At 43.9% G+C, this 25,140-nt stretch overlaps 1 protein-coding gene across 4 annotated transcripts; it reads right to left on the bottom strand.

The window, feature by feature from the left end:
- Positions 1–2,079: 2,079 nt before the first annotated feature.
- PHETA2 (PH domain containing endocytic trafficking adaptor 2) lies at positions 2,080–18,708 on the bottom strand. Of its 4 annotated transcripts, none has more exons than XM_033935111.1 (4): positions 18,382–18,708; positions 17,961–18,010; positions 14,897–14,994; positions 2,080–8,671 (listed from the first exon to the last, which is right to left on the bottom strand). In XM_033935111.1, exon 4 carries the CDS (start codon positions 8,647–8,649, stop codon positions 7,786–7,788), a length of 864 nt encoding a protein of 287 aa, XP_033791002.1. In that variant the 5' UTR covers positions 8,650–8,671; positions 14,897–14,994; positions 17,961–18,010; positions 18,382–18,708; the 3' UTR covers positions 2,080–7,785. The 4 variants fall into 4 exon arrangements, with proteins under 4 accessions (XP_033791002.1, XP_033791003.1, XP_033791001.1 ...); XM_033935112.1 differs by lacking the exon at positions 18,382–18,708 and adding an exon at positions 18,152–18,375; XM_033935110.1 differs by lacking the exon at positions 18,382–18,708 and adding an exon at positions 18,191–18,375.
- Positions 18,709–25,140: the final 6,432 nt, after the last annotated feature.

Genomic DNA, 25,140 nt, shown 5'->3' with positions numbered 1-25,140 from the left:
CTAACATGGCTTCCCGATGCACTAAAAAAGTAATCGCTTTTAGCAGTCCCCCCCCAAAGCTTACCTATCCAACCTTTTTTTTTTTAAATGGGCACAGATGCTGTGCATATTACACATGCACAATATCTGCCCATTAGAAAAAAAAGCACCTCCCCAGCCAATGAGGGCCCTCACCAACAATCAACACCAGCAACTGAACCCCTCTCCCTCCGTGCCAGCGAAAATGGCAGGAGAAATGCCTACTTCCTCCTGCCATGCTGAACCCTTCTCCATGCAAGAAAGAATGGCAAAAGGAATGTCCACTCCCTCCTGCCATGGTGACTCCCCCCTGCAGCAAAACAGCAGGAGGGATACCCACCCCCGCGCTAGGCACCCCCCAAACATCCCCTCCCCTCCCCCTCGTACCTTTTTAGAGAAATTGGAATGGGAGGGAAGCTCAGTCCGTTCCACTTTTAGGCTGCCACTTCAAAATGGTAGGCCTTTCCCTCCCTGGTGCATCTCTTCCCTCCCCTTGGGAGAGGCCTTAGGCATCTGAGCCAATCAGGGCCTTAAGCCCCTCCATTTGTATCCCGGGATAAAAGGGAGAGGAGTCTAAGGCCCTGATTGGCTCAGTCAGTCTTAAGACTCTGCCCCTGGTATCCCAGGATAGAGGGAGGGGCCTTAAGCATCTGAGCCAATCAGGGCCTTAGGGCCCTCCCCGTGCACCATTTTGAAGTGCCGGCCTATGAACAGGATGGGCTGAGCTTCTCTCCTGCTCCAACTTCTCTAAAAAGGTACTTGGGGTGGGTGGGTTGGGTTTGGAGGACCTCCAGTGGCAGCAGGGAGTGGGCATCCCTCATCAATTTTCTTTCACCGGGGGGGGGGGGGGGGGGGGGTAGCATGGCAGAAGAAAGTGGACATTCCTTTTGTTTTTGCTAACATGGGGTGGAGGCCTGTTCATGGTGCTGGTTCATAGGGGGAGAGCTGTCATTGGCATGGGGTGCTTTTTTTTTTTTTTAAATGGGACATATTGTGCGTGTTACGCACAGCATCCGTGTCCATGAAAAAAAAAAAAGGGTTTCCTGCCTCTCAGCTGTTCGGGCTTCCCCTGCCGGATCTCTGCATGTGTGAGAGTCGCTCTCACAGCAATCATCAGACAGCAGAGTCAGGGATTACAACGAATATCCGTGTGAATCATTTGTGTGCAGACTCTTTAGTGTATCAACAGCTCCTTCTGAATCATCCATAAAATCAGATCGGTGTAGACCCATACAATCTTATCGATCCTCTTAGTGCATCTAGGCCCTTATCTTTTCTAACCCTTTCAAACCTCTTCAGTCGTCTCTCATACATACACATCCTGGTGCAACTAGGTCAGGATTGAGATATCAATCATGTCGTTATTCAAAGCAATTTAACCAACCAGAAACAGCTCCTGGTCTGTTAAATTGCTTGTTTGGGGCTAACTGCTTTTTTTCAGCAGCATTTAACTGGTTCATGCCACTGAAAAAGTCCAGTTAGTGCCTAACTGAAAATTGGCTTGCTTTTTTTTTTTTGGTGGGGGGTGGGGGGGTTACTTAACTGGCTAAGATCAGCGCATAAATAGGACCACATAAAGAAAGTCAGTCTTAACTTTATGCAGTGTTTCATAGATAGTTGAGTGCTGAATATACTATACCCGGCTCCACCAACCCAGAAATTCATTGCTGTTGCCTGGATATGGCCTAATACTGAATTTCCAGGCATAATGCCAGCACCAGACAGGAACAGAGTGCTGCTGGCTGAATATCAGGCCTAGCTTTTCTTCTGCTATAATGAAGAGTGTTTTCAGTAGATGAACGGTAGTCTCATGTTGTGCTTTTGTATACATGCTTTCTAACACCAGCATGTCACAGCCAGCAATGGCTGCATTTGTCTGTTTCTTATTGTGTTGCTGTAATCCCTATGGTGTAGTGGTCCTAATGAATTGTCTCTCTGTTTAAAGTAATGGCCCACCTTATTTTGGTTTTGTCAGAATGTGACGATTATCCTTTCCCTCCCAAACATACACAATTACGGGATTGTTTCAAGAAACCAAATAAAGAGAAGCATGTACTGTTCCAGCATAAAAACCTGTAATCAGGCCATTTATTGTACACAATCAGAATACAAAATGAAGTGTGTTTTAAATAAACATAGCTTAAGAAACCTCCGCATGCAATACTATAAGATATTTGGAATGCAAGGATATCAACAAATATAACAGATTTATTCTATACGAGTTATTTCCCTTTAAAAAAACAATATACATTCAAAAAACTAACATGCAAAAAACTGTCTTAAATACCGCTAACAGAATATTTGGACATGTCTGAGGATTAATATGAGCAAGATGCCTTTGGGTTATAGGCAGGAATCAACAGAATCCAAGCTCCTGGAGCATAAACCAAATTTAACAGATTCCTTGGTAAGAAACAGCTCTGTATGGGAGAAAATACAGGAGTCACCAAAATTGCTGAAATGAGTAACAGCATGTACAGCTGCCCTGAAGTGACTCACTTTAGTGTATTCTAGTTAGTACATGTAGACCAGGAAGAAGGTTCCCACACCAATGCATTTCTGGTACATGTAGTTCTGACCTGTCAAGTCATGAATGGAGAGCTCACATTGCCCAGTTGCGAAACAGATGGACCTGAGGAGCCTCTCGCCATGAGGCCACCTCTCCATTTTTTTTTATGGCTAGCTTTATCAGTTGCTCAAGACCCAAAGGCATCTTGACAACTCAAACTATAAAACACCATATCTGATGCCGTTACTGGACGACACATCTTTTTTATTATTATTAAAGCTTTACCAATGGCACAGATGTCCAGTAACATCTGCTAAAAACTATTATTTAGCAGCTGAGGAATCCAGTTATCCAACCTTAGCATTTGATAGTGGTGGAACCCCCCCTCCCCCAGAGGCATTATTCCCCCAATGTTGCTGTAGTCTGGGCTGGATTCCAGCGTTTCTTCTATAAACAATAAACATAAGACTGTTGATGGGTCGTAGTGTTCTTAATGTTGTAGCCGTTTCTGTATTAAGTCCATTGCAATTCAAAACATCTCATCATCCAGCTTCTAACCCCAACCTATCCACACTCCACTAGAAGTGTAACATGCCCTATGACCAACTGGTCATTTAATACCTTATCCTTAAAAGAACTGTACTTTTTCAGCAACTCAGGAATAAAACAGCCCCATATGCTACAATATGCTGAGCAGCTCCTTAGAACCAAATTCTTGTGAAAATGGAGCTTCTTGTGTAACAAGAGCCCCTGCTACCATAACTGTAAAAATCTTCCCTAAGGGCAATGCCACTGAGTGAAAAGACCAAGCCCTCACTCACAGTGACAGGACAAGCCAAGCCAAACTGAGGCCTATACTGCAATAAGTCTTTCAGCTGTATGTCCTGAAAACATTCATTATAGTTTATGTGTACCATCACCCCAAAACAAAAATACCAAAGGCACACATTAAAGCCCTTTTAGGGGGGGGCAGATGTGTTAGGTTTTTTTTGGCTCAGCTTGCTACCTGTTGCTGGTAAGAACTGATGCAGACAGTTTTTCTTAGTTTATTTTGCCCATTATTGATTTTGGAACTGGCATTTTGTAGTTGCTGTAGAGCCTCTCTTGAAATAGAACTAAAAACCTGCCATGGGATAGTCCTTAAGCTGAAATTGACTCCCTTTACACATTTACTATAGAAAGACAGAGCAAAAAGTGCAACAGTAAAGTGCCAAACTGTCAGGAAGCAGCACTAGAAATATAAAGGGACTAGTATACCACCTTTTCGTAGTTACATGTCAAAACGGTTTACATATACAGTATACCCCCGTGAATTTGTGGTCCACGATTCGCAGACTCAGTAATATGCGAGGTTTTCCCTCAGCCGGCGTGCACTCTGCAGTGAGCACAGCTCCTCCCCCTTCCAGCAAACAAGTCGCACAAGTACAACTCCTCTCCCTCGTGCGCTGTCCCAGTGGTATCAGTCACAAAGTGGAAGAGTTTCTTTCTTGCAAGCTCTGTCTTGCAACTGTCCCCCAGTCGACCTTCTCTCCCACCATCCAGAACTTGAGGTAGCACCGAGCATGCGAGTCTGACATAAAGCAGTGGAAAGGAGTAGACTACAGGGACCATAGGCCCACCAATCTTGCCCAGTTCAGCATCAGCACACCTTCTCTGGTGCCCGTCCCCTCTGACACAAGAGCTGTCCCCCAGAAAAAGGAAGCAACCTCAGAAGAGGGTGGGACCTCAGAGAAGGGAATGATATAGGTGAAGTAGAGGCAAGTTTACATTATTCACGGGTTTTTGGAAATTCATCGGGGCTACAGGAATGTAACCCCTGCGAATTTCAGGGGAATACTGTATACCGGAACTTAGTTTATACCTGGGACAATGGAGAATTAAGTGACTTGCCCAGAGTCAAAAGGAGCAGCACTGGGATTCAATCCCACAACTTCAGGGTGCTGAGGCAGTAGCTGTAGCTCTACCTCTAGGCCACTCCTCAGCTGGTGGTTGTTCTGGTAAGCTGAGCAGTGCTAAAAGATTGTGTTTTCTGACAACGCATTCATGTCAATTTTCCAGCAAATGAGTAGGGCTCATTGGAGCTGATATTCAGAGGTATTTATCAGAATAACAATGGCCATTAGCCAGATAAATGCCTTAGCTGCTGTTGGCTGTGGATACTTGGCAGCATTATTCTTACAATGCATCTCATTCTTACAACACTGTCTGGATAAGGCCAGACAGTGCATGAGTGGAGCCAATGGTGATATTCAGACAATTATTTGGATGGCTACTCATATAAAGTTAGGACAGAAAATGGATGTTCAGACTTTCTGGCTAGCTATTCAAATAGTGGTGATGAACATTGTGAATTTAAATGTCACAGCATGCTGGTGTCAAAAACCAACTTCCATTGCAGAGTTTAAATACTGTCCCAACTGCTGGAGCTTTGAATACAGCCGAGAAACTTTCAGCAGAGCTAAGTGATCTCATTGCTGGAAGGACATGCCCGACAGCTCCTAGCTTTCACTGAAGTTCTGTCCTGGTAACTCATGCTTCTTGCACAAGCATGAGCACACTGTCAGAGGGAGCTGTGTGGAAAGCTAGGGGTGGCCAGAAATCTCCCTCTAGAAACAGTCACTGCACTCCGTTCTGCGTTCAGTGGACTGCGCTGTGGAATGGGTAAAGACTGTTCTGTCTTGTGTGCTCTTGCTATGATTCTGCCAATGCAAGACCATAGGGAAAACTATTAAAATCTGTTAACCAATTCTCCCAGCTACCAACCTAACAAAATCAGGCCATCCCCAAAATGTGTTCTACTTGTATTCATTCCTGCTTATCTTCAGTTTGCTTGCATTATGCAAATGTTCTATCCAAGGAACATACAGACAAAAATATGGCACAGGAATTTTGTCAACTACTTTAGATACAGTTGTGGAGTTCCATTCACTTTATATGAGGAACTAACCTAACCCACATCCCTAACAGAGAAGCATCTGGTTGGTTGCAAGAGCTTACTCTTGGACAGATTCTGCTGCCCAATTAACTGCTCCAAACTCCATTGCAAAATGTGAAAACAAGATATGCGCCCCCCTCCCCCCAACCCATTTGGATGAATCCAAGCACATCTAATAGAGTCCTCAACAAAAATTCCAAGTTTTAAAAATTGTAAACATTTTAGTGTTAACAAAACAATAAATTAAAGACAGCCACCAACACTGAACCTGCAGTATGTTGGTGGCATATTAAGCTGTTTAAAAGGAGATCCCAGCAGCTTAGTATCCCTGCACCACCACTTAGTGAGATTGCTTGAATAGTTGAAGAGAGCATTGCTTACCCTCTAAGCTGCTGCTGGTGTACAAAACCATCACCCACAATGAAAATGCCATCTTAACATTCCTGTGCATTTGCTCCTCCCCCCCAGTTGCTCACTTTAGTGGAGAAATCTTGGCAGTCCACCACTGATTTCTGTGAATGTGAACATTTGCCACTTTGTACAGGAGAATGAGATTTTGCAAATGGTGCCTATTTAAATAAAAAATAACCAATTTTAAAATAAATTTTACAGCATGCTCCCGAGACTAGCGCCTGAATCTAACAGTGCCATTAGAACCCACTGTACCACTAGAATCCCATTATGAGACTTGGGCTCAAAACCTGTTAAAAACCAGGGACAGATTGAGAATTGGAGTTGAACTGAGAGCGTTTGCTAACGGTTATGCCGCTATGAAGCCCTGTGAAAGATCCTTTTCCAATCTGAAGCTGTTTCACTATGAATAAGAAAAGTGTTGAGCAGATCTTCCTCTTGAGAAAGCTGAAGAGGAAACACATATTGTGTTAAGTGACATATTGTGTTAAGAGGAAGCCCTGAAGAATAAGCAGGAGATTTCAGATGAAGTTTTGGAAACTGGATTGATTTGGATTATATGTGAACTTTGGACTTTTATATTTTTTATGGATTGAATGTTTTTTTGGGGGGGAGCATTAAGCACTTTTTGGACTTGGAGGCACTAAGCACTTTTTTGGATTTGGAGCACCTAGCACTTTTTGGATTAGCAGCAACAGAAGCCTGGGACTTTTAACAACTTCAAAAACTCCAACAGAAATAAGTACCCTCCTCTCTTTTGATGTTGATTTAAAGCTTTAGTCTTTTGAACTATAGCTGTTTTAGAGGTAGGGAGGAGTGCTATGATATATATAAGCCTGAACTGGCAGAGTCTCGTGCTCTTGGAGTTCGTATGGGCTAACACTGAGCACTATTAATTAATTATTTAAGTATTTATTTATTATATAAGAAGAATGTTTTTAGAATAAGGAATTTTCTCTTTTTGAAGAAGACAGATTAAGAGACACCATTTTCAAAAATCACAACCTCCTGCAGCAAGAAACTGCAGTGAACATTTCCAGCAATATTTCCAACAATCCCCTTCCAAATGTTTATCCATTCCCTGATCTCCTAAGGACTGGCATTACTCAACTGTCAGGCCCTTGGATGGGCTCTGAATTGGCCAGGTGCCTTTCTACACAGACTGCCAGTTATGTGACTCCTTGAAAATCTGGGAATCAAGTATTACAGTGATATTCCTGGTAACAGTCATAGAATGGAACTGCAACCAACCATTTTTCTGATATTTACCAGTCAGGTGAAAACTTTCCACATGTAGGAGAACAAATTCTAATGCTTTAGAGCAAAAAGAAATCAGTTCTTGGAGCCACAGAATCTGGTGACTTTTCATCCTACACTGATGTTCTGCTGCTTTTAATGCTTACTAGCTGAAATCTTCACTAAATGGCTTCATCACAAAGTGGCCCACAAGTGCCAAAATCTCTCTCAGCTGCCAAGAGACTCTTCCATCAGGAGGTGGGTGCAAAACTCCCAATGATGAGCAGAGCTGGAGGTGCATGTGGCTGGTGGCAGCTACAGGAGGGGAATTGATATATAGAACACTGACCATGGAAGGCACTACAGGCATGGAAGGTACACAGTCCATACTGACTGTGGTCATAAGGACGTGGGACTGCTGATGAAAGGGGAGGGGCAGGAGAAAGAGGAAGCATGAAACCACCTCCCCCTCACTTGCTCCTTGCTTGTGCCCTCTCCTCAGATGCTTTTCCTCCCTATCCTTTTGTCCATGGAAAAATCTCCAGAAAACTGAGGGTACAACCGTCACAACTCTCCAGGCCTTACTGGATATTTAGGAATCCCCTTCTCCCCAGCTAAAGGAGAACAAGGCTTGCTCAGCATTCCCAATGTTGCCAGTGCAGTACACATCTTTACCTTAGTCATCCTTGCTCTCCTGGCTTTTCTGCCACTCTCTCCTCAGTTCTTTAATTTCCTTTCCATACCAGTCATGTAGCTTCTCAAAACAGAGAGTACCAGGACAGAAGGGGCTCTCTAAAATGAGTACCGGGAGACCTGGCACAGCAGCACCACCACCAATTTCACTGCCAGACATCGGACGCCTCCGAGGTGGCAAAGGAGGCGGCTTGGAGTTGGATTCACTGCTATCATCTGAGCCCATCTTCATGTTTAAAGTACTGGAGTGAATATAGCCATTAGGAAGCGCCTCTTCCACTTTGGAGTTATTCCAGAAAGCATAGCCATTTTCCTTCACTGGAGAGCCACGGGGGATGGCTTTGTCCTGAGAGGGGTGAAGTGTGGCATGGAGAACATTGTTTGGACTGGAGACAGGGCGTCTTCGGTAAATACCTGACCTTTTACGGCTCCTCTGGCTTCCTGCCAGAGTCTCCTGCATCTCTTCCAGCTGCTTCTCCAGCTCCCGGACCACAATCCGCATATAGTCAAAGTTGGCACGGGAGAGGGATTTCACCCAAGACTCCATAGCTGCCTGGCTGTCTGCTGCCAGGATATAGGGTCGCGATTTGGCACCTTCAAACTTGATGGCAAAGGCATACTCCTCAGCAGCCTCACACAGCTCTACCGTGCAGCCTTCTAGGATGATCACCCCTATTGGCTCCTTGCTATCTTTTTCTTCAAAATAGAAAAGCATATTGCCCTTCAAGACAAACCAGCGCTTTTGATAGGCAGTGTGACGGTCTCCCTTCTTGTACAAGAAGCCCACATTGTCTGCTGGTGAATCACAGGTGGCATAATAGGCTACACTCCGTTCATTCAGCTTCATCTTGGATGCTGTCCGCAAGACCCTAGAAAAAAAGAAAAGAGCTTTTTTGATTTCTGATGTTTCAAACTGAGTGCCTTGGTGAACAGATGGCTTATTTGTAGGTGAAATGGGTATGGGGAAATTTCCCATTGTACTGCTTGTGGTTTTGTGTCCTTATAAAGACCCTAACATCGGAGGGGTAGGGCTATCTTCTCATATTTCTTAGCTTTTCCCAATTTCCTGCTAAGCTGATGTTATTTCCTCTACATTTGGGTATTTGGAGTCTGTAAAGAAATTACAAAACAAACTGCAGGGGAAGAGAGGAAGCACAGAGGACAATGACACAAGTGCCTCATAACTGCACTTCAGCTGAAGTCTGAACTTATGTCACTAATTTGTTAAAATTAAAGGGAAAAAGGTTATGGACTTGATTTAGCACTTTTCTGGTGAACATTTTTCTTTGTGCGATTTGGGGGGGTGGGGGAAGAGAGGGAATACTGGGTGGCAGACATGTAAGCCTAAAGAAAATTGCCAAAGTAATCTTATAAAATGGATTAACTTTTAAGAAAAAAAAAAAGTGGGGAAAGCATGTGGAACATGGCTCATGGAATTCTTTCGAACTCCACTGCATGTGCATACATGTAGCTATGCTGTTCATCTGTTTCTTTGACTTAGAGGAGAAAGAAAAGGGGGCAGCTTGAATGGTAGAGTACCCAAACATTTTGTCAATTTGGGAAGCATTATAAAATTACATAAAATATGATACCATGGTGCTTATTTTAGGTGTCATTTGCATTTTTGGGATTTAAACTGGCATTTAGATGTCTATCATAAATAGATGTCTAAATACCAATTTTACAAAAGTTGAGATATGGACCTCTACAACTGAAGAATGTTCCAAATGGCAAGGGGTGTGATTCAGGTGGGACTAGGACAGACCCCAAAAGAGAGGTTTACTCCCTATTTCAAAATGGGAGTGAATGTCTTATGTCCAAAAAGATGGACATCAGTTAGACCTGCTATATTAATAATAATAACAACAGTTTATATACTGCAGGACTGTGAAGTTCTATGCGGTTTACAATGATTAAAAATGCTACAAATTGAGTTGAACAAACAAAGTTAAAAGCTAGTGACTAACAGCTCTAGAGATCAGTTATTGTGGAATAAGATTGTACAAATCAGCTACCTAAGTACTTCAGGAACAGATATGTTTTTAGGTGTTTCCCCATTTCTACTCACTGACTCAATGTTTACTCCACAGCTATAGATGTAGTTTGGGAGGGCTGAATTAGCTCCCCCCCATTAGTATGATCTGTTTACTCCTTGCCCCACACTCTCCCAAAACTAATGGAAACATTAGGAAACTAATGTACATCAATGCCCACATACTTCCCTCAAAATGCCAGCATTCACAGGACTCTCTAATCACATGTGTTCCCAAACCTGCATTGCTATCTTTGCTTCCCAATCTCACTATCCTTTCTCACATAAGCTTTTAAATTCAGGGACAAACACAAGGATTCCATCCTGGCACTGCCTATCCTGACGTAATAGACAAGGTTCAATCTACAACACAATCTTATCTTAGCTGCCACAATACATTTCAGGATGATATCCAGAAGCTGTATGGAACACTCTCTCTTTTAGATTCAAACAATTTTTATCGATGACAAAAGAACATCAAACATCATGAAAACCAAAGCAATACACATATTCTTAGACTGGATTGGCTGTAGCTAACAAAGAGTATTCCAATCATCAAAGTTTTATATATAACATATCTCCCCCCACTTCCATCCCCATGTACCCCTCTCCCCCCCAAACCACACCGGAGGTAACACAGCAAATCCCATATTCAACAAGTTCAGAAACCAGAACTCTTGTGGTCCCCGAACTTAGCCAATACCCCCAAAGTAGTTCTCCAAGTAACCAGCTAACACCTTACAGTTCAATACAGATCCAGTCACACAACATATTCAAAAGTAAACAGTGTCCTGAAGGGGGTGGGAGGGGGGGAGTGCAGAGACTGCAAATAAACAAAACTTTTTCTCAATGCCTGGATGCCCCTCCACCATTCTTGCTTCCCAGGTAACCAAAAGATGAAGCTGATTTCTCCACTTCTAGAAAGATGGTGCTCTGGGGAAGTCCAAGACTGCAAAATGCATTTGCGGGCCAGGAGACACGCCTTACGACAGAAGAGACAATGCCCTCCTAGGAATACCCCGAAACTCTCAGGGCACATCCCAGACCGATTGTACCACTGTGCCTTCCAAAGGGCTCACCAAAAGGTTCTGCAAATAGTGACATATGATGGACCAAAAATTTTGGATAAGCCAGTAGATTCAAAAGGAATGTGAAAGAGTATTAGGCTCCCTATGATATTTTAAACACAGAGGGGACTCTAATCCTCACATCTTATACAATTGCTCTTGGGTAAAATAAGTCCTATAAAGCACCCGGAGATAACACTCCCTCAATCAATTTTGGTAAGCCCCGGATATTACCCAACAGGTCCCAATGATTCAAAGACATCTGAAGTTCCCTTGTCCAAGCATCCTTAATAGGGACATCCTTACTTCTGTCAAGATTACGGAGTTCCATATACAATGAAGAAATGGAAGTGTTCGCAGGTGCCACCCCCAGAACCCTTGCCCCAAGTTACAGTTCGTCTTTTCAGCTGGGAGGGAAGCAATGTTTGACCTGAAAATAAGCAAACGTATTACCCACCAAATGCCCAGAGTCAGTGTTAAATTGTCCAGTGATCTCAAAGTACCAGCGTCAGTCAACAAATGCTTCACCAGGACTCCCCCCTGCCACTCCCATGCTGCAAAAGCAACATTATCCATTCCAGGTATAAAAGGCTACCCCGTAGAGATAATAAAATGGAGATGCGAGGATCCACCCTGCAATTTAAGCACCAAAAACTTCCACACAGCCTGCAAAGATCGTAACAGGACACTCCTCCCCAGGCAGTCCTGCCAGGGAGGTGCAACAAAGTAAGAAGAGAGTACGGGGCATACTAAGCTGCTTCCAATGAAATTGCCATGAATTGATGTTTCAGGAGAATCCAATCTTTCAAATGTCTTAATAGGCAAGCCCAATTGTATAGACCCAAATGAGGGAGACCAAAACCACCCTGGGACCCAGGTCCTTCCAGATAAGAGTATCTAAGTCTAGGTTTCCGTCCCTATCAACAAAATCGAGAGAACAGTTTATCTAAGGTCTGGAGATCACTCCGCAAAAACTTAAAAGGCAACGTCTGTAATAGATACAATCATTACAGAAATATCACCATGCAAATCAAGGCAATATGCCCCATTAATGAAAGCAGCAAGGCCTGTCACTGGTCCAATTGCTCAGCCATTTGTTGCAATGCTTTAGGAACGTTAAAGGAATAAAAAACTGAGCAGTCATAAATGTTAAGCTGGATACCTAGGTAGCAGAAAGAACCCTCTGCCAAGCCAACAGAAAGGTAGAACCCCAGAAAGATTTTACATTTGTGGTGGACAGGAGAGCCTCTGATTTAGAGAGATATAGGCTAAACCCAGCGAAGTCTCCATACTCCTTAATATTCTCCAATAGGGCATCTAAGGATCTCCAGGGATCTGTAAGATGGACTAGAACAGTGGTCTCATACTCAAACCCTTTGCAGGGCCACATTTTGGATTTGTAGGTACTTGGAGGGCCTCAGAAAAAAATAGTTAATGTCTTATTAAAGAAATTACAATTTTGCATTCAGTAAAACTCTTTACGGTTTATAAAGCTTTCCTTTTGGCTAAGTCTTAATAATAATATTGTGATTTATAGCTAAAGAGACATATGATCAAGAAACTGTTTTATTTTACTTTTGTGATTATGATAGTAACATAGTAGATGACAGCAGATAAAGATCCGAATGGTCCATCCAGTCTGCCCAACCTGATTCAATTTAAATTTTTTCTTCTTAGCTATTTCTGGGCAAGAATCCAAAGCTCTACTCGGTACTGTGCTTGGGTTCCAACTGCCGAAATCTCCGTAAAAACCTACTCCAGCCCATCTACACCCTCCCAGCCATTGAAGCCCTCTCCAGCCCATCCTCCCCCAAACGGCCATTTACAGACCGTGCAAGCCTGCCCAGTACTGGCCTTAGTTCAATATTTAATATTATTTTCTGATTCTAGATCCTCTGTGTTCATCCCACGCTTCTTTGAACTCAGTCATTGTTTTCCTCTCCACCACCTCTCTCGGGAGCGCATTCCAGGCATCCACCACCCTCTCCGTAAAGTAGAATTTCCTAACATTGCTCTTGAATCTACCACCCCTCAACCTCAAATTATGTCCATTTTCCTTTCTCTGGAAAAGATTTTGTTCTACGTTAATATCCTTCAAGTATTTGAACATCTGAATCATATCTCCCCTGTTCCTCCTTTCCTCTAGGGTATACATATTCAGGACTTCTAATCTCTCCTCATACATCTTCTGGCGCAAGCCTCCTATCATTTTCGTCGCCCTCCTCTGGACCGCTTCAAGTCTTCGTACGTCCTTCGCCAGATACGGTCTCCAAAACTGAACACAATACTCCCAGAGGGCCTCAAAATAGTACCTGGCAGACCGCATGTGGCTCCCGGGCCGCAAGTTTGAGACCAGTGGACTAGAATGTCATCCGCAAAAGCCATACAACTTTGAAACCACAATCCCCAATTTGAATTCCCTTTATATCAGGGTTCACATGCATATCAAGTAGCAAGGGATCTAAAGACAAAATGGGCATCCCTGCCTAGTTCCCTGGAAGATCTCAAAAAGAGATGACCTATGATTATTAACAAAAAGAAGCACCTGTAGAGAAGTATACAGCAGCTTAACCCTTTCAGGACCATAAGGATCGTAGGCCAATTTTTGTGGTTTTGACGACATTTTTATGGTAAAAAGGGCTTGCAGATGCCAAAAAATTGATTTTTTTTGTGAAATATCATTATTTTTATTTAAAAAAATCACACTTCTGGCTTATGGACAGTGTGGCAAGTGAATCTTCTCGTCAATCTAGCAACGACGCTAATGAATGAATGTCGGAACCAGTTTGTTTACATAAAGGCAGTATCATATGGAATCCGTACATATCAAATTTAGAACTGTAGACTATCCCAATCAAAATTTATAGGATTTTAAAGTTATGGGACAAATATGTCCCTTGGTCCTGAAAGGGTTAATGGCTGAAATAAAACGCCTATTAAACTCCTATTTAGCCAAGGTAGCAAATAAATAGTCCCATCTAACTTTATCAAAGGCCTTCTTGGCATCAAAGCTAACTAATAATGAAGACAGACCCTCCCTAGTATGATATTCCATTGATGTTAATAGTTTCAGCATATATTTTGCTACTGAACAGCCCCTAACAAATCCTGCCTGAGAATCATGCAGTAGATGGGGCAAAACCCAGGCCAGGCGATTAGATAAGATCTTAGCTAGAAGCTTCACTTCAAAGTTAAGAAGGAAGATGGGGCAGTAAGACGCCAGCTTAGTGGGGCCTTCTCCAGTTTGGGAAGAACTATAATTTGTGTTATATTAAGATACTCCGGCATTGCTTCCGCATTAATCATTAAAAAGATTGGCAAGAGGTGACACTATTTCCGCTTTGAAAAGTTTATAAAATTCTGCCCTATATCCATCAAACTCTGAAGCCTTCATAGTAGAGCTCTGCCCAATAGCCAACTTCACCTCTCCTTCCTGAATAGGAGTGTTCAACAAATTTTGCTGTGTATCTGTCAAGCCTGGTAAATCCAAGCCATCCAAATAGAGGTCACCCAAGAGACCCTGATCTGAAGAAGCCGCATAGAGCTTAGCATAAAACTCCTGAAAAAGATCACAAATTTTGGCATCATCCGTAACCAACTGAGAGACCGCAGACAGCATAGATAAGATTTTCTTCTTCCCTTCACATTGGGAGATTAGACGGGCCAATAGTTTAATGGGTGCAGCTGTTGTGCTCACATTATATATACACACATTTGTCCTAGTCATGACCATAATTTTTTTGTTTTCTCTATACATCTTGTCCATCTGTTTTCACTAAACTCCAAAGAAGAGCTATACAAGTTTGCTGAACTACATAAGCAATACTCATCACCCCAAGCTACTAGTAGAATCAGTCAAATTATTTACCTTTCCAAACCTAATATTTATATTAAAATGCAAACAGAAAAGCTAACATCTGGAGCTAGGACTAACTGGTCTAAGACATTGGAAAGGTGTAAAAGAAGGCAAGCACTGGGCATGTACGGATGCATACCCTGAGCTGAAGGTCAGCGCTGCAATCTCACTGGAGTCCTGTTAGGGGTCCTGGTGGCCCTGCCCCACCTCATGCCTCTCATCACCATAGAGTCCACCCTGCAAAACACAGGAGAGAGCATGTCACTCACTCAACAGCATAAAGAGTAACTCCAAGTCGTTACTGTACCTGGAGAGACTAGACAGTCTTGGAAAGAAGTAAAATCACAATATGGCTGCTCAGTATTTCTACATTATGTCAGCCCCTCCCCCCTCCAAAAAAAAAAAAAAAAAGGTTAGGAGATATGCCTATGTTTCCCATTGAAATACCATGAAAAGTTTCTAGCCAGCAAGTGGTGGCATAAAGTAAAGGTAACACACTGCAGGTATTGAGCTTGGAGGAATTTCTCACATCTCTGTCTGCTGATAATGCTAATCTGTCACTGACTAAACCTATCCTCTCTCTCCCCCAGGAGTACTACAGGAAATGCAATGCTAGATAAAATGGAAGCAATGAACCTCACTACCGATGACAATTCATGGAGCGGCATTAAAAGCAGTTTTCCCCTTAAAGTGTGTACTTGAGAAAATGAAATAGTTAAAAATATGGCATAAAAGATCCATAATCGCTTTTTGCAGCTAATTATACCTCTTTGCTTTCAAAGATTAAAACAGATTTGAGAGTGGTCGAGAGAGGAGTGTTTCTGGTATGGACGTATAGCTACTGTGTGAATGAATGTCTTTCAGTCATTGTCTATTCCAATCTCTGATAATCTTCATTATTGGCAGATAATTTTACCAACCTTTATATGGCATAACAGAAGACCCAGAATAATGAAAGCTATCTTATTAAGATATAACGTACTGGGTGGATTGGGAGTTTCTAGTTTACATAATTATAGAGCATCTCAGCTTAGACTTTTATGGGACTGAAGGATTAATAGTACTGTATATACTTGAATATAAACCAACCCGTATATAAACCGAGGTAACCTCACCCTCCTCCCAAAAGGAAGAAAAAAAGATTGATAAATATAAACCGGGGGAGGGAGTTAATATTCAAGTACCCTGCCCTACACCCAGCCCCACTCCCTGCCCTGTCCCTCCTGAATCCCGATGCCTTGCAAGCCTTCGCCGGGCCCACCATAAAACCTGGTGGGCCGGGACAGGATGGACCCTCCCGCCTCCTGTCCCAGCAGACTGTGCCTTCCTTTACCTTCCTCCTACCTCTTCCACGTATCTTTTACAATCCCCAGTGGTCCCAGTGAACCGGAGCAGAAGTGGCCATCCTACGTTCCTGCCCCATCGAGAACCACTAGTGATGGCTGCTTCAAGTTCTTGCAAGGCCTGTGAAAACTCGCAGTAGCCAATCACTAGTGACTCTCCACAGGGCAGGAGTGTGAGAAGGCCACTCCTGCTCTGGTTCACAGCTGGACCACCAGGGATTGTAAAAGGTATGCGGAGGAGGCAGGAGAGAAGTAAAAGAAGGCACGGTCGGCTGGGACAGGAGGCGGGAGGGATCCCTCCTGTCGTGGCCCACTGCTGGACCACTGAGGACTTTAAAGGTATGCAGAGGAGGTGGGAGTGTGGGTAAAAGATTTTCTGAGTCAGCAGGGACAGGAGGGATCCTGTCCCAACCCACCATGTCTTAAAGCAGGTCCGGCGGAGGCCTGCAGCAGGTCCAGGAGGGCCGATGGGTGAGCGCTGACCTGAATATAAGCCAAGAACCCCATTTTTGGGCCACCGTTTTGCCCCCCAAATCTCAACATATTGAAGAACAGCACTCAGACCTAGGTGGAGTTACACAAGTTATGATGGAAGAAGACCACAAAAATAAATATCAAATATTAGGAATCCATACATTAATCATATTTTAACTTGGTGGCCTTAATTTACTAAGCTATGGGGCATACAGTGAGAAATCTTGTTCAATGCCAATAACCCATATTTGTACAACTATACCTTTTATACTTAGTTCCTAAACAGTGTGCCAATAAAAGGTTTGAGATTTATCTGCAACTATTTTAAAATCAGATCTTGAAATCTTTTAAGCAGGTCCAAAACAAATTTCAGCTTACTGAAACAGATTTTTATCAGTACTTGCAAATCAGACGTGCTACATTATCTACGGAATGAAAGATGATTATTTCCATGATCTTAACCCCTCTAGAAAAACCTCTGGACTATACAGTAGGGCTAAAGGTCTCATTTCAAATCTTTATTTAGTCTTGCAAGGTAACACACATTTGAAAAATTAAGTTGTATGTATGGGATGATTCTCAATGGGAAGACTTGCTAATATAGAATTTAAGTTGTCAACAGCCAGCTGCCATAATACAACTCTAAAATTTTAATGTGGTGGCGATACTTTACGCCTATGTAGGTTCGTTCATACAATGAATCCAAGCCATAGTTCAGTATGCAGGATAGCTTGTGGGACCTTGGGAACATAGCTACCTATGTGGTGGTCATGTACAGTGACCCTTTTAAGAAGTTATTAGGGATGAAATTCATCACATTTTGGGTTGCTCTTGGACTCTTTCATCAGAGCTGTACTTCTTAGGTAAAGGCCTGTTGAACATGGACAAACCACCACAAAAAGTTAAGAACATAAGAAGTTGTCTCCGCTGAGGCAGACCAGAGGTCCATCTCGCCCAGCGGTCCGCTTCCGCGGCAGCCCATCAGGCCCATTGCCTGAGCAGTGGTCCCTGCTAGCTCTATAACCTATCTCCACTCCTATTCCTATAGTTCTAGCCTAATTGTTTGTTTGATGCAAGATGTAAAATTGCTAAGCTGTGGAAGACTACCATAACACAAGCACCCCTTACTACCGACAGCTTTTACATAAAATCCACTCTCTCTGTCCACAGCGTACGGTTGCTTCAATATAAAAATGGTGGTGAGTAGATGTGCCCAAGTACCCATCGAACCAACACCTATGAATGCATCCAGCTCTGCCTCTTGGGCAAAAAGCAAACTTTTGTCCCGAAAGAAACAAAGGATCTTTATCCCCGCCCCGGAACAGCTAACATTAAAGGGAACCCCACCTGTTTTAGTCCTCCCATCCGCGCCCGTCTTCCCCTTACCTGAAAGCTCTCCTGGAAGGGGCTGCAGCGACCTTCGCCAACACAGATTTCTGAAAAGATGACAAAACAAAGAGGAGAATGAGAACTCGAACCCCGCGTCCTCTCTCACGTTCTCAGCGCTAGTCCCGCCGGGGATTCCCTGCCCTCGGGACGACCAGAACAGCACACCGTCCCTCCCCCCCCCCCCTCACCTGGCTCAGCAGGGCTGGGGTTCGTGTAGCCACCCTTACCGTCTCGCGCCGCACGCAGGCCTCCGCCCAAAGCCACTCCCAAATACAGTTCGGGAGAGAACTAGGCCCTGCTCATACTGATCGATCGATGCACGGAAATGACAAGAAATAACTAAATAATTTAAAAAAAAGTAGCGAAACCCCAACGGGGTATTGCGCAATCTTTCGCGCGAGCGCACTGCGTTACTGACCCGGTAGGTACTGCGCGCGCCGGCGTGCAGGGCGGGAAGTGGTGAAAGGACTGTAATGCAATCCGTCATTGAGCAACATGCCTGCTATCCAATGACTGGACACTTGTAGAGTTTCCCCAAGCTTGTTGGTTGGGAGAGGTCAAAGGCGGAGAGTGAGACGTGGTCCCTTTCCGTAGTCAGGGGCTTCTCGGTCTCCAATGAGGGAGCAGTTTTCTGTTATCCTATCCTAAAGAGAGCAGTATTTGTATTGTTGCTGACTTGGATGAGGAAAACTGCCCTAAAGATTTTAATTAAAGGGGGTGAAAAACTGATCTAGCTAGGTCTGGAGTTCGACAAAACACATTTTTGGTGTGAACAAGAGGGGGGTGGCCCAAAAAGCACCTCTCCCTGAAGCTCATAGGTCAGATATTTGTAAGGAAGTTTAGCCTGGCAATAGGGAAAAGGAGAGCCAAAGGTTGCTAAGACACTATCTGTGTCTACTGTCACGTCTCCCATTGGTCAGACTTGCCTAAGGATTCTCAAAAAACTGTGTTAAAAAGGGACGGTTTGCTAATGCAGCTGTTTTGATAGCGCATTGAAAAAAGCGAGACATTCTCCAAAAATTGCGCATGCAAATGAGGTTGGCGGACAGCAGCGAAGATTTGCATGTGCCCATCGCTGGTGATAGCAATGGGCACATGCCCAGAAAAAAACACATAAAGAAACCCCCCCAAAAACACAACAGCGGGAGAGATGTTCAGTCCCACTGCCAACCAACAACCCCCCCCCCCCTTCACAGTAGTGGGAGAGATGCCCATTCTCTCCTGCTGCCAACCAACACTACCCTCCTGCAGTTGGAGAGATGCTGATTCTCTCCTGCTGCCAAGAAACCCATGCCACTGCCCAACTGCACCCCACCCTGCAGTGGGAGAGATGCCCATACTCTCCCACTACCAATAAATCCCTGCCACTACCCAGCTGCGCCCACCCCTTGCAACGGGAGAGATGGTCCCTCCTCCCCTGCACCGCATTGGTCAGATATTCCTAAGGAAGCTTAGCCAGCCAATAGGCAACAGGGAAAAGTAGAACAGAAAGTTGGTAAGTCAAGTGTCTCTGTAGCTACTGCTCCCCTCCCATAAAAGCACAGGACTTGAAGTTGATATCTCAAGCTATTGGTCCTGTTTCACTGCAGCTTATTGGCTGCCTAAGGAATGTCTGAGGAATACTCTAACTGCACAGAAGCCAGAACAGCTGAAGTGTATGTAGGTAAGGGGTTATCAGGGCAGGAAAGAGAGACTGAAGGAAGAGATATCCTATATTATAAACAGAGGAAGTTGTGACTGTGATCTGGAAAATGACTCTAAGGATTTTGATGAAACCGGTTTCAATCTACGGTTTTTGGAGCAAGAAAGTGAATTAGCTAGGTCTGGAATTTGGCAAAATTTATTTAGGGGGGTCAAAAGGAGGATTTTTACAATGTTCCTGCTTCCTTCTGCAGGCCATTGGTCAAGCATTCTTAAGGAAGCTTAGCCAGCCAATAGACTGCAGGGAAAAACAGGACTGAAGGTTTCTAAACAGGTTGCTAAGGCACTGTCTCTTTAGGTAATGGTCCTACCTCCCTTTGCAGGCCATTGGTCTGACATTCCTAAGGAAGCTTAGCCAACCAAGAGACTGCAGAGAAAAATAGGACTAAAGGTTTTTAAGCAGGCTGCTAAGGTAATGTCTTGGTAAATAATGCTCCTACCTCCTCTTGCAGCTCATTCCTAAGGAAGCTTAGCCAGCCAATAAGGAGAGATTGAGGGAACAGATATAGAACACAGCTGCAATTTAAACTGAGTGAAGAAATATAGAAGTGTAGGCAGCCAATTGGCTGCAGGAAAACCCCAAAACAGAAGGTTGCTAAGCAGGTTGCTAAGGCACTCTTCAGGGGTCTCAAAGTCCCTCCTTGAGGGCCGCAATCCAGTCAGGTTTTTAGGATTTCCTCAATGAGTAGGCATGAGATCTATGTGCATGCACTGCTTTCAATGCATATTCACTGGGGAAATCCTGAAAACTCGACTGGATTGCGGCCCTCAAGGAGGGACTTTGAGATCCTGTAGCTAGGGGGCTCTGATGGAAATGGAGGCTGAGGGAAGAGATATGGAATGTAAAAAAGGGCGAACACAGCTGAAATTTAAACTTGACCATACATTCCAATGGAATCTTAGCCAGCCAAAAAGGGATTGTGAGGAAGAGGCTGAGGGAACAAATATATAACACAGGTGAAATTTAAACTGAGGGAAGAGATATAGAATCTTAGACATCCAATAGGCTGCAGGAAAGAAAACAGAACAGAAGGTTGCTAAGCAGTTTGCTAAGGCACTCTCTCTGTAACTAAGGGGTTCTGAGGGAAACAGAGGCTGAGGGGAGAGATATGGAATGCAAAAAGAGAGAACATAGCTGAAATTTAAACTGATACAAAGATAACTGCTAAGCAGGTTGCTAAGGCACTCTCTCTGTAGCTAAGGGCTTCTGAGGGAAACAGAGGCCGAGGGAAGAGATAATGCAAGCTGGGAGAGGCATGGAAAGTGATACAAAGATAACTACAACCCAGAAGCTTAGCCAGCCAATAGGCTGCAGGATAAAAATAGCGCACAAAGTTGCTAAGGCACTGTCTCTATAGTTGTTGCTCTTGCATTCCCCTCCCCTGCAGTCCATTGGTGAGACATTCCTTCATTCATGCCAAACGGGCTTTCGGCTCAAATCACTCAACAGAACATTCTCTATTAGGTTTGGTTAATTATGTACATTCATCTCTTGGCGATAACAGAGATGTTCTCTTTTCTTTAGGCATGTCTGCTTCATTTGACTTGGTTGACCACGATATTCTATTACATCACCTAGAAGATCCCTCCGATAAGGCTCTTCAATGGTTCAAATCATATCTGACAGATAGGACCTACTCTGTTTCTTCTTTAGGTTTTCTTTCTACTTCACGTTCACCTCAGTCAGGTGTCCCTCAGGGGTCTGTACTAGGGCCTATACTTTTTAACATCTTTCTGCCCCCCCCCCCTGACTTCAGTTCTTCAATCTCTCGGATTTGCATTCTTCATCTATGCTGATAATATCCAATTGTTGCATCCTCTTGACATTAGCTGTTCTCAAGATTATTCTCTGATTTCTGGTAAACTTGATAAGGTTGCAAACTGGCTAACTATGAATAGATTAAAAATTAATTCACAAAAAACATCTACAATGTTGTTTTCAACTACAAAGTAGTTCAGATTTCCCTTGGTTTAGCTTGAAGAGTACTACTCTTCTGTATTCAACATCAATTAAAATTCTTGGTGTAATTATAGATAATACTTTATCTTTTCATCAGCATATTTCATTGTTTCTTCCTCTTTTTTCAAATTGAGGCAAATTTGTTCTGTAAGATCTCTACTAAATCAGGATTCCGTTAGAATTCTCTTACATTCTATGATTATATCCCAATTGGACTACTGTAATTCTCTGTTAATAGGACTTCCTCAGTATCAACTCTGATGACTTCAGCTTGTCCAGAATACGGTTCTTCACTTGCTTTATCGCCGCTCCATATTTGATTTTATGACTCCATTATTTAAAATTTAACATATGCTTCCAATAGCATATAGGATTCCTTTCAAATATAATGCTCTTACATTTCAAATTCGATTATCTGGCCTTCCTTTGTTTCTGCTAAAAAAAACACGGATTTTGTGAAAAACTCAAAAGTATCTAGAATACACTTTCACAAAAACAATATGCAATGTCAAGTGGAAGATAAACAGCACAGCTTAGGCTTGATTATAGTGTGCAGTTAAAAAATGGAGGAAAAAGCCTCAGACTGAGACCCTCCCACCTCCACAAAGGTAACAGGTGGTTAGGTGTTAACCTCACTGGCAAAAGCACTCCAGAATATAAAAACCTTAAGCAGAGCTGTTAGTGCTGAACGATAGAAGAAATAACTTTTAACTTATCTTCTATTGATCGGTACACCAACGGTGGCCAGCGTTTCACAAGTCTGCTGCCTTAGGGTGTAATGTATCCGATCAAACTTCAATAGGGACTCCAAAACGCATCTCCTGCATCAAAAGATGGCGACACCATGTCTGCACTGAGTTTAAGAACTCCCAGTAAGATGTCCTTTGTTTCTGTACAGTCATCTGATTCCTTACATGTTCCTCTTCTCAGCATTTGTTAACTGTACCATCATTTCGACAAATGTTCCTGGATGCTAACAACGAATCAAGTTTCTCAGTGATGGCCCTGAGCCTTTGGAACTCATTACCACTTTATCTGAGATTGGAAAAATCTCTTAAAGTCTTCAAGTCACAGTTGAAGGCTTATTATTTCAGAAAGGCTTTTGACTGTGAATCCCTACAGACGCTTCCTATTCCAAACAAAACAAAAAAAACTTTATCCCCTTAACCTCTTGTGTTTTTCTTTTGTTTAATTAATTTCCCTTTTCCCTTATAATTATTGTAATTCATCCTTTCCCTGACTATCCTTTTGTCCTAGTTTGTTTATAGTATTGGTCTTTCCCCTGTCTGGTTTTATTTTTTATTTTGTACCTATTGTTTTTAACTTTGTTAACTGCCTTAATTTGACTACAGTTGTTAAGAAATGCGGTATATCAAATAAACTAACTGTAACTAAAGAATTCAAATAGAGAATTTAGAACAGAGAATCAGCTTGGAGGGAATAAAATTAAGAGGGGCATAAATTAAAAAACAAACAAACATCTAAGTCCCCTTTTGGCCTAAGCCCCTAAACATTGAAAGTAGCAGCAGGGAAATGTCCATTCTCAAAAAAAAAGTCCAAAATGAGTTGTTGGTTTTTTTTTTTTAGAATGGCCTAACGCTACATTCAGCAGTTTAATCGCCTAGACCACTACTATGTCTAACCTTAAAACACATTCCCAATCAAAAAATTACCCAAGTCCCAAACGCCCAAAACAAGACCTTTTAGGTGAAGGAGGGGCCAGTCCTTCGCCTAAAAGCTGGATTCTGTAACTGGCGCCTGTCAAAAACAACCTGGTCACAGAATCCCCCACAACGATCAGAGCGGGAGAGATGTCTAACCTCTCCTGCCGTGATCGCGATCCCCTCCCCCCCGAATGGCCACGAACCAGCAGGAGGGATCCCAAGCCCTTCTGCTGACACCTCCGAACCCCCGACAATACCAGCAGGAGGGAGCCCAGGCCCTCCTACCAAAGACGCAGCCACTGAACCCCCCCCCCCACAAATAACACCGGCAGGAGGGATCCTAGGCTCTCCTGCCGAAGATAGCCCCCCACCCCCCGCAAACCCTGGAATCTCCCTACAACACCAGCAGGAGGGATCCCAAGCCCTCCTGCCAAAGATGGCCCCCCGTGAACCCCCCAACCCCCCTCCTGACAATATTGGCAGGAGGGAGTCCAGGCCCTCCTGCTGAAGACGGCCCCCTGCCATCCCCGCGAACAATCCCACCACCAACCTGGACCCCGACCATCACCCCGACCCCCCCCCACTAACCTTAATGTCCGTCCGGCAGGCCCACCATCCTCAGAATGGTGGGTCTGCCCCTTCCCGGTGCATTGTGAGATGCACCAGGGAGGGGCCTAGGGCCTGATTGGCCCAGGGCGGGCCTTAGGCGCCTGTGCCAATCAGGCCCTAGGCCCCTCCCTTGTGCATCCCACAATTCACTGGGAAAGGGCAGGCCTGCCATTCCAAGGACGGTGGGCCTGCTGACCGGCCGGACCAGGGACTCATCCGGCCAACATTAAGGTTAGTGTGGGGGTGGGGGTCCGAGGTGGTGGTGGGGAGACTGGGCTGGTGGTGGTGTACAGGGGGTTTGCAGGGGGGGTCATCTTCAGCAGGAGGGCCTGGGCTCCCTCCTGCTGGTGTTGTTTGGGGGGGGGTGAGGGGGCTATGTCTTTGGCAGAAAGGCCTGGGCTCCCCCCTGCCGGTATTGTCGGGGGTTCGGGAGTGTTGGCAGGAGGGCCTGGGATCCCTCCTGCCGCGATCGTGGGTTCGGGTTTGAGTGTCAGCAGGTGGGCTTGGGATCCGTCTTGCCGGTTTGTGGCTGTTCGGGGTGGATTGCAATCGCGGCAGGAGAGATCAGGCATCTCTCCTGCCGTGATCGTTGCAGTGAGGGTGGGCAGGTTGCCGGGGCTGCTGAGCTGATCAACCCCCTAAGCCTAACAAATACCAACTGAGTACCTCTGCCCAAGCTCCGCTCCAGACTCGCCCAAGCTCCACCCCTGACCTTACCCCCTAATAATAGTACTAATTGTAATGCAATTTCTTCCATCCATTTTTCATATACACATTCAATATAATCTTATTAATACATAATGGTAACCACAAAATAAAAATACCACAAAGCACACTGCAGAGAAAATGTTAATTATCATTTATATTCAGGTTTTTTTTCAAAGAGGTAAAGGCAGATGACTTTAAAATATACAATCAACAACTATAGAAAAATAGATAAATTTAGATCAAAATATAGACAGCAGATATAAATTAATAAAACTGAAACATTTTGATTACTAAATTGAAAATAAAATGATTTTTCCTTTTTCCTAGCTTTGTTGTCTGGTGATTTCATGAGTTTCTGGTTGCATTTCCTTCTGATTGTGCATCCAATATTTATTTCTTTCTTCCTCCTGCACGCTTCCTCTCCTCCGGACCTCATTCCCTTCCCCAACCATCTCTCTCTCTCTCTGTCCCTCCATGAATCCAACTTTTCTTCCTCTCTCCTTCACCCCTATTGGCAATATGTCTCTCTCTCTCT

The sequence above is a fragment of the Geotrypetes seraphini genome, chromosome 2, assembly GCF_902459505.1.
Source record: "Geotrypetes seraphini chromosome 2, aGeoSer1.1, whole genome shotgun sequence".
NCBI classification, from domain to species: Eukaryota; Metazoa; Chordata; class Amphibia; order Gymnophiona; family Dermophiidae; genus Geotrypetes; species Geotrypetes seraphini.
The sequence above is the reverse complement of the archived record's forward strand: the minus strand, read 5'-3'. Positions and strand labels throughout refer to the sequence as shown.

Bases quoted from the DNA above. Each gene is read 5' to 3' on its own strand.
- PHETA2 (XM_033935111.1), bottom strand. From the start codon at position 8,649: ATGAAGCTGAATGAACGGAGTGTAGCCTATTATGCCACCTGTGATTCA.